The sequence below is a fragment of the Adiantum capillus-veneris genome, chromosome 13 (genome assembly GCF_014529385.1).
Source record: "Adiantum capillus-veneris isolate H3 chromosome 13, ASM1452938v2, whole genome shotgun sequence".
In the NCBI taxonomy this organism is placed as follows: Eukaryota; Viridiplantae; Streptophyta; class Polypodiopsida; order Polypodiales; family Pteridaceae; genus Adiantum; species Adiantum capillus-veneris.
The window spans coordinates 143,515,870-143,527,918 of NC_140943.1; the positions used below are offsets into that span (position 1 = coordinate 143,515,870).

The window sequence follows — 12,049 nt, forward strand, 5'->3', positions numbered from 1 at the left end:
AATAAGAGAGATCTCTCTGCATTACTGAGTACTATAATTGGACTGCAGTTACTGACCACTGTTAGAGCAAACATGTGTTTGTTGAAACACTACACATGCTTTCGAGCTTTTCAGCATACCTTCAGGCCTTTTTAAGATACTTGAGGACTTTCAGCAACCAAAAAAAAAAAATTGTCAACTTACAACAGCCATAGGTGGTGATCAAGTACTGCTTGAAGCCCACCTTTATGCCTTTGACAAGCCACTTTCGACAATCACACACACACACACACGAAAGATTGAACAAAGGGGCGGACAGGCACACTTTGCAAGCCTAGAGACAATATCCATCGGTTCAATTTTGCATTCCTGCTTTCACATGGGAAGAGATCCAAAGTTAAAACAGCTCTGGTCCGCCACAAACAAACCATCTTTAACTACATCAGGAATAAGAATAGAAGTTAGAACATAACAAATCTACAATGCTACACCTAAAGCTAGGTCATACAGAGAATAACTGCAAATGGCACTTTCTAAATGGCACACTGCAGTCCCCCAAAGACCAATTTCATCAACCTACCATATACAGAGAGAACCAATAAGAATGATCTTAACAGGTGGAATCCAATGAGAAAGAGTCTTTGTTGTCCAATCCTCCAGCACCCGAACAGAGAAGCAAGTAAAGCCTAGTTTCTAGCGTCAATGACAACGAGCACTTCCAGGCTTTAGCTTGCTGTTCACATTGTGTGGGCACAAATTGTCCCACCTTTGCAGGGAAGAATTGAGCACAATGACACGCAACGCCATGCAACCTGATTCAGAGCTGAGGAGAAGATTGAGATGGTTTTGCAGGAAGAGCAACAACATTGAAGCTCCTTTAGCCAAATCAGCTGGGTTCTTCTGTTAGCAGCCAGATTTAACTGTACATAGATCTCGACGGATGCACAAACATGCTTCCTTCCCTTGCTCTACTCTGAATTGGCGGGATTGACACCCCTGTAGCTCATTACCTCCTGCTTTAGGAGATTCTCACTTTGTCGACGCAAGGAAACACCAAACAAAGTAGGTGACCTAAATCCCCTGCTCTCACAGGATGCATACTCTGAAAACTTCGCCCGCCTCTCCCCTGCCAGAGCGGAGGAATGCAGGGAGTTTTTACCATCCACAACAAATCGAGCCGATTGCGTCAACCGTGATGAGGCATGCTCCGATTCGTTGCAGCTACGTGAGTTATTCTCTCTTGCACATTCACATGCCAATCTAGTGGCATCTCCATGTGTTTTGTTTCCCACTTCACCCCTTTCTTTCTCCCCTCTGCTTTCACTTGTCCTGTTTGGTCTGCAAGCAGCCAAATTGGCACCTTCCTTTAAACTTCTCAGAGTATGCACAGCAAAAATCGTCTCAAATAAGCAGCTATCCGAAGCACTCCGCAAAAAGTGGGCAAGGCCTTCAACAGAATTGAAGTCTTGCTGTTTATCATCCACATTGTTCTGAATGAACAGGAGCAAGTCACTGCACAGTCTACGCATAGAAGCCAACTCGGAGACAAGAATGACGTTTTCTTTCTTCAATCGTTCTAATTCATCGGGGTGTTTCCTTTCACGGGTCGTCTGGTGGTGATGTGTTGGAGATGATGTTGAAGAGACCGCCTGCTCATCGCTTGAATTGCAAGGAGATGGAGGAGCCTTGCTTGATGGCAAGGTGTTCATGGATACTGGCATTGGTGTCGCTAGAATGGTAGTGGGTGGCTGGTGGCAAATCTTTCGCCGGTGAATCCCTGAAAGAAGGTGCTTCTGGCCTCTCTTGAACATCTCATTTGCAAACTCCCACCTGTCCTGAACTATCTTTCTGAAACCCTGCAAAGTGATGCACAAAACCACTCGTTGTAAGACATGCTTACACCCCAACAAGCAAAAATAGATGTCAATATCATCAGAGACAGAACCACAACATTCAGCCATACCATGCCAAAGTAACAATGCGCCTATTCATGCCTTGAAACCAGGTTTCAATTTGAATGCTTCATCCTATGAGGACAAGGTGGGCATGGCAGGAGCCCCAACATAAGTATGCTACCTATGCAACCGTGCACTCCCTCCAAATTATTGCTCAGCTAGATAATGTTAGCTACATCCTAAAGTACTAAAACCTACTCTTTCCCATAAACTCACATTTTTCATTTTATCTCAAGACACAATACAGTCCATTCAAAGCTTGCAAGCAACAAAAATCCAAATTCAAACTCCCGTGTCGGGCAGAATCACTATAGTAAATAAGCACTCCAGACTTTCCAGGACAATAACACCACAAGCTGTTCTCACAAATGGAATTGACTACAAATTCAACATACAGCACACTAACTCGAGACCTCAGTCAATGCACATCACTCAGTCACTCCTTTGCCTTGGCCATCCACTCTGGAGGCCATCAGAAGAGCATACAGAGGTATTGTATTAAGTGAACCCAAGAACACACAACCAGCAGCACAATTGGATGTGCACATGAAGCAGTACTCAAAAGTGTCATCCCTCTCGAGCATATACTCCCAGATTTGATCCACTACCTTAGAAATTCACTGCTGTGACTCTTCATTACAATGCGCTATGTCATGTAGACCTGATACATGAGATTCGTGCAAAACCATGAAGCCATGAATCCACAGGTATGAGATCCTCTGCTCAATAAATTAGAACGATGACTTTGCACGCGCATACCAATCGCAGTGGACTAGATGTAGAGAATATCATGAACACAGAATGGAGCTTACCAGTGCATTTTGGATAGTGAGCTTAGCACCCAGATCTCTGCGACTAGCAAATACCCCAACAAAAATGACGCACAGAATGGAAACAATCGGGTGGAACTCACATAAGTGTTGAGCTGTCGGACAAAGCTTGAGAAATTGTTGTGTTTGAAGTGGTGCGGCAGGAGATCACGGGCAAATTCTGGCGGCTGCCACACAACAAACGCCGCACCATTGCAGCTCCAGGAGATGACACTGTCAGTAGCAGGATCATCTACAAGCTTGAAGGTCTTGGTGAGAAAAGGAGGGGGCGGAGCAGGCCGAACCCTGCCGCAAAAATTGGGGATCTCACAAGGGGAAGCAGAGGGAGGAGAAGGCAAGCACAGGAGCCCCCCCTCCTCCTGCTCAAAGCATTCCATGGGAGCTTGAGATTCCATTGCTCTGTTATCTCATACGTGCGTGCAAATAGTGATAATGATGATAGCAGAATGCCCAACCAAAAAGTGAAGAGGGGAAGCGCGGGGAAGGTATAGAAGATTAATCTAGTAGGGTATCGATGCTTCTTAGTTCTGCTGTTGTGCGTTATTATGTTAAAGGCCAGATGTGAAGAAGACCTCACTTTTCACTTTTTGGATTGTGGAAATGGAAATGCACTTGGAGTTGTGTTCTGCTGCCTCTCTTATCCATCCACAGTGCCACACTCACACGCGGATGTGGCACATCCAAGCCACGGCATCCCCATTGTCCATCTCATACCTACATTGGATGACTTTCCCACAAAGGGCGTAGGCATTACGCACGGGACAGATTTCTTGGAAGAAAGGATCTTCCACCGCAGAGGTGCTCACAAAGGGCGGAGGCAGCACCGTAAGGAGGGGGGAATGTAAACAGAGTTGTCCAAATGGCGCTTTTTCAATGGAGCATGTTCCCCAACTTTCTTCCGCCGCCTCAATGTGAATTGGGCCATAGGTTGGGTTAAGACAGGTCGAGAGGAAGAAAAGCTTTCTTCAAGTTTGTCATCGCCTTGTCTGAACGATGTCAAGAGGAAGAGCAAAAAAAAGAGAGAGGTTGAGAGAGGCGAGTAGCTCTTTCGGGGGGGGGGGGGGGGGGGGTCGAAAGAGCTATGGTGGGCCCAGAGGAAGAGAAACTCCAGCTGCATTGAATCAACTCTTCTCATGATCGTTTCATGCCCTACGCACGTACAATGCCATCTATCTCGAACATATAATGGCTGAGTAACACATTTGAGTTTGATATGTCCATATGAAGGACACATTAACTCAAAGCATTCTAAGAAAGATATTTTCTACAAGAGTAGTTGCAAGCTACCATGGGCCAAAGTCGCACGCATCGCTTGGCTCTTCTAGCAATCCTTCAAGGCTTCAACAATTCTACACCACCAGTGCTTTACAACAACAACGACCTTTTTGTAATGCTCTCTCTCTCTCTCTCTCTCTCTCTCTCTCTCTCTCTCTCTCTCTCTCTCTCTCTCTCTCCACATTTGTACTTGCGTTGGTTGAGCCTTGAACTTTTTCAAGCTCTGATGGCCAGGTTGAATACTACAATGAACACAGCTCTCCTATCTACTTGCAACACGTACCACATAATGGGCAAAGGGCTCGTATATGGCCCTACTTATACCATTGCTTAGTATTCATCGATCTCTATGAGCCACAGCAAGTCAAGAATTGCCTGAAGAGCCTTAACACTTCCCACTTTGGACCTGTCGTTGTCAACCTTGCCTCTTTAATGGCCTAGCTTAGGTGGGTCCTTACCCACCAGTTTAAGCATGCTAAGGGATGGGCTCATGCTTGATTTCTTACATGTACACGGGGACAATTTTTGTAACAGTGGGCATTCATTGGATGACATCGGAATTTACTTTTCAGGGCCAAAATTACTTTCGCCTACGCTTTTTCCCTTTATAATGTTGCGAGGTGGGTTGTTGGACAACCAAACCCATGCGAGCACGTGGTTAGCACACGAATCTGCCAAAGTGGAGCTCGCTTATCGTCGATCCCATCTCTCAAGCTTCATTGAAGAACCCATGTGATATAGTGTTGTGGAGGAAGGGAATCGGGGGATCCTCGATTCCTCCGAGCGATGTTTTGGAAAAACGTGTCTCAGCTTAATATTGTGTCGTTTTCAATTTAAAAAATGTCGATGGAGGGCAAGCGCGAAAGGAGAAATTTCCCCAAAATAGAGAAAAATAGTGTAAAAAAACAAAAAATAACCTAGTTTTTTAAAATTTCCTCTTTGCAAATTCAAGAAAAGGTATTTTGTATGTTTGGGAAAATAGCTTTTCCAGAACACTGCCTCCAAGGCTCCAAGCATTGTTCAGGAAAAATGTGCCTCAACTTAATATCGTGTCGTTTCCAATTTCAGAAAATGCCGGTTGAGGGCAAGGGGAAAAGGAGAATTTCCGTCCCAAAATAGAGAAAAATAGTGTAAAAACCCGAAAAATACCCCTTATTTTTTAAAATTTCCTCTTGGAAAACTCAAGGAAAGGAAATTTGTATGTTTGGAAAAATGATTTTTCCCAACCACCGACTCCAAGGCTCCATCTAGAGGAACCTTGGGACTACGTGACACCCATATTAAATGTGGGATGGAGTAATGGGATCGACGATCGGGGCTGCGGGGCGGAATCTCGAGGTACACTAAACCTGGCCAGCAAAAAAAAAAAACGAAGTGCGTCGTCAAAAAGATGAGCATAGCATTTATATAGATCATAATCATAAGATTATCATCTATAGTTTTGTTTATGTAGAGGCAATGATCAATTTTATTCCAACTATATCTTTGAAACTTCATAAAAGCATCAAACTTATGATACCATTCCCTTGGTTCATGCTTCAAAGCATATAGGCTTCTCTTAAGCTTATACTCTTAATTTCATTTTTGTTCGCAACAAACTACTCTAGCTATTCCCTATAAATGCCTACAGAAAAATGACCATGTGAGAGAGTTTTCACCACATCCATTTGGATCAAATCTAGGTCCTCTTTGGCAAGAAAATTAAGTATTATCACCGAGATAGTTATTTTGATGATTGGCAAAAAGACCTCATCAAGCTTCTAATTGAAACCTTTAATTAACAGTATAATCTCATGCTTAGGTGACCCATCATTGCTTTTGATCTTCAACTGATAGACCTCTTTACACGACCAAGCATCTTTCCCATTTGGCAAAGGTCCAAACTTCAAGCTAATTTCTAAGCCCATTTCTTCTCAATTTTGGACTTCATATCACTCTCACTTTAGCTTGTTATATCATAGCATAGCCTAATCATAGTAGAATGGCTCACCACAATCCATCAACACAATATATTCTAAGCTCATCACAAATGGTGTAGGTGGCCTAGAAACCCGAGATGACCTTCTCAATGTGGTTGGTTTCATAGGAGGAATTAGTTGTCCTTCTCGCATTTATGCACAACTCAATGTATCACTACTACTTTTTGCATATTTAGAGGTACTAGGAGCATCACTATGTACACTTCTTCACCTTGTGGTGCATGGAAAAACTTTTTTTCTTTGCTTATGAATCAATGATGTAATAGCATGAAAATAGTCATCCTCACATCAACCTCTTTTGGAGGGGTTTGTGACTTTTCTTATCATTGACTATAAAATAATTGCTATAGAATATCCTTATGAGAATTAGGTCCCAAAAATGATATACCGTATCACCACTTCTCCATAACCAAGGAAAATGCACTTCCATGATTCTTGTTTTAGCTTCTTTCTTAGCTATGTTGGCACATGCACAAAGGCTTTGCAACTAGACACTCTTAAATGTTTATATGAATGTCCCTAGCCACTCTATGATTCCTCTAGAACACCACCAAAATCCCTCTACACACACACACACTTCACCATGAATCAAATGACCCCTTTTCATGCATAATCTTTTCTCTTTAATTCTAAATTTCTCTATAGAACATAGTTCAAGAGGTTTACTTAATCTCCCCCCACCCCCCCACACCACCACCACCACCACCACCATGAATGAAATGACCCCTTTCATTCATAAGTCTTTATTTTTTTTTTTGAAATTTCATTTCAAAACCCCTCATGTAAATGTAATTCTTTAACCCTTTGAGGCGAACCCACTGGGGTATTCCCAAACCTTGCCACTTGCAATGTCTATGAAAGGGATAAAGTAAGTAGCAAGGTGCTTTCACTTAAGAGAAAATAACTAGTGAGTAAAAGCGAGGGTAATAAATTGTGGAAGATCTTGCTTTTATTGTGATTTTAAGCATTGGATGGAAGTAGCAAATCAAAATGATTTGGTCAAGACAAAAAACTAGCTAACCTTATTGATGGACTACCAAGTGAGGTGGCCATTTTCACTCTATAAATGCATTGATAAAAATTTGTTAAAGGTAGTTAACAATTCCTTTTCAATCGCAACAAATTATTTAAATTCCACGTGAAAATCACTATAAGAGCCTTCAAATCTTTGCATCATTCATTGAAGGCGTCATGAAATCATTGGGTTTTGGACCACGACTCTGTCAATTGGTTCATACCCTTGGAGCATGAAACCGCTCTGAGTTATTGTTTGATAATAGAATTGTGGGTACCTTTGAAAAAAGATTAATCAAATAAGGTTGCCCTCTTGTCCCATTGGTCTTTGCTATCAGGTCTCACCCCCTAATCACCATGTTGGAAGCCAGTGTTGCGAGAGGGGAGAATGAAGGAGATTGTCCTTACCAGGTAACAAACAACTTCTGGCTAAATTGTTCGCCAATGAATACTCCTGGTTATTCTTGAAATCCAATCCCTAGATGCTAAGAAAGTCTCTAGAGATCGTGCAAATATTTGCCACCACCTTAGGGTTCAAAGTACAATATTGATAAATCAACAAAGACACTGCTTGAGTACATCTTAGATTATTGAGATAGTGTCCTCAAGCTGGAGGGTCTAAACGCTTTCCATCATGTAGATATGTTCATTTGTAGGTTCTCATGCGCTTAAGAATCATATGAAAACCCAAAAGCCCAAAGCACTTGAGGAAGCTATCATATCTATGATGATCCCCATGAAATAACATTGCATAGCACACACATGTCTGACACTTCAAATGCACGTGCATCTCCTAGTATGAACTTTGTGGTAGCCTCATTTGATCCCTCCAAAAATCCCAAAGGGCCTAGAGGCCTATCACCTGAGGAATTCAAAAAAGCAAAGAAGAATAAATTATGTTCGAATTGCTTGGAAAGTGGTCATAATAAAAAGGATTGTCCCAAGGGGAATCTATTGTCCAACGCACTATGCACAAGGTGAAATTGCTTAACCTGGAATCCTCTTCGTATTATTCCAATGTGAAAATAATATATACGAAAGCGATTTATGAGTGATGTATTATAGCCTCATTGTGGCAACCGACTATTGAACCACACGAGCTTGTGAGAATGTATGGGTCTATCTAAAGACACAAGGTGAGAATCTTGGCAAATGATGGAGCCTCTCACAATTTCATTAACTATAAGTTTATGAAACGGCTCGATTTGTCTCAAACCCCTAGTTCCCACCGTTATAAGCCATGATGTTGAAGTGTGGTGGGATACACAAGTTAAGGGGTACCTCTTGAGATTCAAGGGTATCAGACAACCTTGGATTTTCAAATAACAAATATGGAGGGAGTAGATGTGGTGTTTAAGTTGGGAGTGGTTGCACGGATTAGGGTTCTCATTACGTTGTAGTTGTAAAAGCATAACAATCTAATGTTTCAATTTAATAGTCAGTAAGTGTTGCTGGTGGGAAAAACGGATATGCCTTCCTCACTACTTACTTGTAGAGTCGAGCTTATGAAGCTCTTTTCTCATGATGAAATAGAAGAACTCTTTTTGTGTTAACATTTATGTCATTTTATATAAAATGTTGAAAATAATTTAATTATGGTTGACATTTTCTCAATGTCGCATGCTTCTTCTTCTTCACTTCCTTCTCTTTCTACTCCTCTGTCATCATAACAAGAAAATGTTGCTAGTCAATCAAAGGAACTTTTAATTGAATACGAACATGTATTTCCAGAAGATTTACCCCCTTGGTAACCACCGACATGTTGTGTGCAACACGGCATAGATGTGGTTGTAAATAATAAGCCCATTAGTGAACCAACCTACATAATGAGCCATTCTAAGACTATTAGGGTGGAACGTCAGCTTACTCTCTACCTCAATAGAGGGTTTATTCAGCCTAGTTCTTCACCATGGGCATCTCCCATTGTGCTCGTGGAAAAAGATCATAATATGCACATGGTTGTAAATTATTGTGGTCTAAATACGGCTACCATTAAGAATAAGTATCCACTGCCACGTGTGTGTGTGTGTGAGTTTTTTAAAAAACTCATCCATGCCCGTAATTTTATGAAAATAGATTTGAGGTTAGGGTATCATCAAGTGCAAACTCAGCTTGCTAATATACCTAAAACTGCTTTTTAAACAAGGTTTGGACAGTATGAATTTTTTATTATTCATTTTGGCTTAACCAATACGTTAGCTACCTTCATGATGCTCATAAATATTGTTTTGAAATCATTTCTGGGTAAATTTGTCATTGTTTTCTTGGTACAAACGGGAGCGCGGAGAGCCCTGCAAATATCAAGAATAACATAATACAATCTATAATTTTGATATATTTGCATACCTAGCACACCCACAAGCATGTAAGGGAAGCTATATGCAAAACACACACACACACACACACACACACACAGAGCATGTGCAGGTGCACCTCCTAGAGCGGAGTGCTACACCGGCACTGCAAGAAAGAGGAGAGGAGAGGAGAGAAGAAAGACACAAGCACTGGGTGAAATCTCCCCCCATGAAAGAGTGAGCATTTTTCTCTTGCACGTATTTACTTATAGATTTCTTGCATGCTCAAAAATGAGTAAATGTTAGCCAACCGCTCATAAATGGCCAAAGCTCATAAAGAGCACTTGAATAATAAAAAATGTACATTATATATATATATATATATATATATATATATATATATATATATATATATACACATATATATATATATATATATATATATATAGAGAGAGAGAGAGAGAGAGAGAGAGAGTGCCATAGTCCATAGTTCATATAGCTTTTTCCACTTGTCAGTTGCATTAAATAATAAAATATCAATTCAATTACATACCTCTCCGTTCAAAAGCAATTGTTCACATGTCTATCCTATAAACTTCATGATTTTCAGAGTTTTGTGATTACGATTTTGATGGTCATGATCGCTTCTATATTTGTTGTCTCTGTCTTTGCGTTTGTATTTGAATCTTTATTATTATCTCTTGTGTGGTATCAACGTCACACAACTATTTTTGTTATTGGCTGGTCTACCATTACCAAATGTGTATGTGCTACGACTCTTCTTTCAACTTAAAATGTGAGACCCGGGAGGTATTCCGATAGAGCTATTAGAATAATCAAGATGATTGCATCATTTGAGGGCCCCTGAGTTTTAGTTGTTTCTTCTAGGTGGTGGGGAGCAAGAAATAGAATTAGATAAATGTAATGTCTTGGTGTGCAAGTTAATCGGGAACATTTATGCAGTAGGTTCTGTGTAGGGGGTGACACAGAAAATGCAGGATGATGCCTCAATGGATGGTGGCCAGGCCACTAATGAGGGGATGAGAAAGGGTATATGGGTATGGTTGGGCAATTGTACCCAAAAGGTGAGGGCTCAACTGGTGTTATAAATAATAATAATAATTTTGAAAAGAAATTGGTTAGTGTTTTTGAGTTGATAGTGGGCTAGATGAGTTAATGGCTACCATTGCTTTGTGCCATATCTAATGTGAGGTGGGCCATATGGCACTACACTCTGGTGCATGAAAGAGAGTTGCAAAGCAAAATGAAGTTGACTGGACTGGGGAAAGGCGGGTTGCATGGTGGGCGCCTTGCTTCAAAAATGGGGGCTTGGTTGCTGATCTTGTTATCTTTTGCAGGTAGAGAGAGACGGTTGATGAGTGATTGCTTGATGGTGATGTGAGAAGATCACGAAAAACATAGCTTAAGCTCGTTTCATGACAACATTTACCCACAAACAAAATTGCAATTGTCATGACGCATGTCAAGGTGGAGAGAGAGAGAGAGAGAGGTGTGTGTGTGTGTGTGTGTGTGTGGGGGGGGGGGGGGGGGGGTGATGGTGCCTGAAGAAAGGGTTGGTTGTCCACCATGGCAAGAGAGAAGACATACCCGGAGCAGAGAATGCATCACCCATCTGTAGCGGGCAACAAGGAGAGATCCTCACACTCCACGACTCCCTTGGCCTTTGTGCTAGTCGAGTCAGGTGACGAGGAGGCAAATTTGCATGAGACTTTGCAGCTTTTTTTTTCTGGCACGCAAAAAGGACGGGTTCAGGATGTGCATGTAGATGCGGTGGGACCCAACGCTCGTAATATGTTGTTGGCGGCTCTAGTTGATTGCGACGCCACTGGTGAAGGAGGGTTGCTCAACGTCAATGCAGGTAGAAGTGGTTGAGGGACGAGAATATGCGTACATAACCAACTTAAATTCTAGTTTTAGCATCTTGTATTGATAGACAATCACTTTTCTTATGAAAAGCTACAATTTTTATGTTTGGAGAATTTTAATCTCACAACCAAGGGCATTTTGGGAATTTCCACAAATTAGAGGGGTATTTTGGTAATTTTCTATATGTATATATATATATATATATATATATATATATATATATATATATATATATATATATATATATATATATATATATATATATATATATATATATCTACTAACATAATATGACGGAAGAGCTCCCCTTTACACGTGTCGCAATCTGCGATCTGAAAGCTAAAGTCCAAAACGAAAAAAAGCCCAATTGCACGCGATAAAGAGGGAGAGAGGGGGAGAGAGAGAGGCCGTCGAAGGCGGCCAGCTGTACTAGTGTATATGTATGTATGTATGAATATATATATATATATATATATATATATAGAAAGAGAGAGAGAGAGATTGCGTCAATCGTGTCTCCTCAAGGGGACCAAGCTCCGGATTATTGAGGAATTAACCACCGACCAACTCAACGCAAAGCAACCGAGCTCCAAAAGATGCATGAAGCCCGCAAACAAGGCAAATGGGCAGTTTACCAAGGGGGCAAAGCAGTCATTCAAGAGTCTCGAACTCCAAGACCGGCTCTCCTCGCTCCAAACCCTCATTAGGTTTGTTTGCCTTTTCTTTCTTTTTCTACTAGACCCTCGATCCTTAACTAATATGTATTTGTAGCCTTCTATTGGAAAGAACCATTGTAGAGTCCTCTATTTCGGTCCCATGGATCATATCTGACCTTC

General features: G+C 41.3%; 1 protein-coding gene across 1 annotated transcript; it reads right to left on the reverse strand.

Moving 5' to 3' along the window:
* Nucleotides 1-316: 316 nt before the first annotated feature.
* On the reverse strand, nucleotides 317-3,354 carry LOC147444997 (uncharacterized). The gene is made up of 5 exons (XM_086527488.1): nucleotides 2,848-3,354; nucleotides 990-1,835; nucleotides 746-879; nucleotides 560-633; nucleotides 317-416 (listed from the first exon to the last, which is right to left on the reverse strand). The coding sequence occupies exons 1-5, from the start codon at nucleotides 3,157-3,159 to the stop codon at nucleotides 355-357; spliced, it is 1,428 nt and encodes a 475-aa protein (XP_086383614.1). The 5' UTR covers nucleotides 3,160-3,354; the 3' UTR covers nucleotides 317-354.
* Nucleotides 3,355-12,049: the final 8,695 nt, after the last annotated feature.

Coding starts and splice junctions, on each gene's coding strand:
- LOC147444997 (XM_086527488.1), bottom strand. CDS start 3,159: ATGGAATCTCAAGCTCCCATGGAATGCTTTGAGCAGGAGGAGGGGGGG. Junction 880..989: donor AGAATCTCCTAAAGCAGGAG/GTAATGAGCTAC, acceptor GGCTGCTAACAG/AAGAACCCAGCTGATTTGGC. Junction 417..559: donor ATTGGTTCTCTCTGTATATG/GTAGGTTGATGA, acceptor TTCCTGATGTAG/TTAAAGATGGTTTGTTTGTG.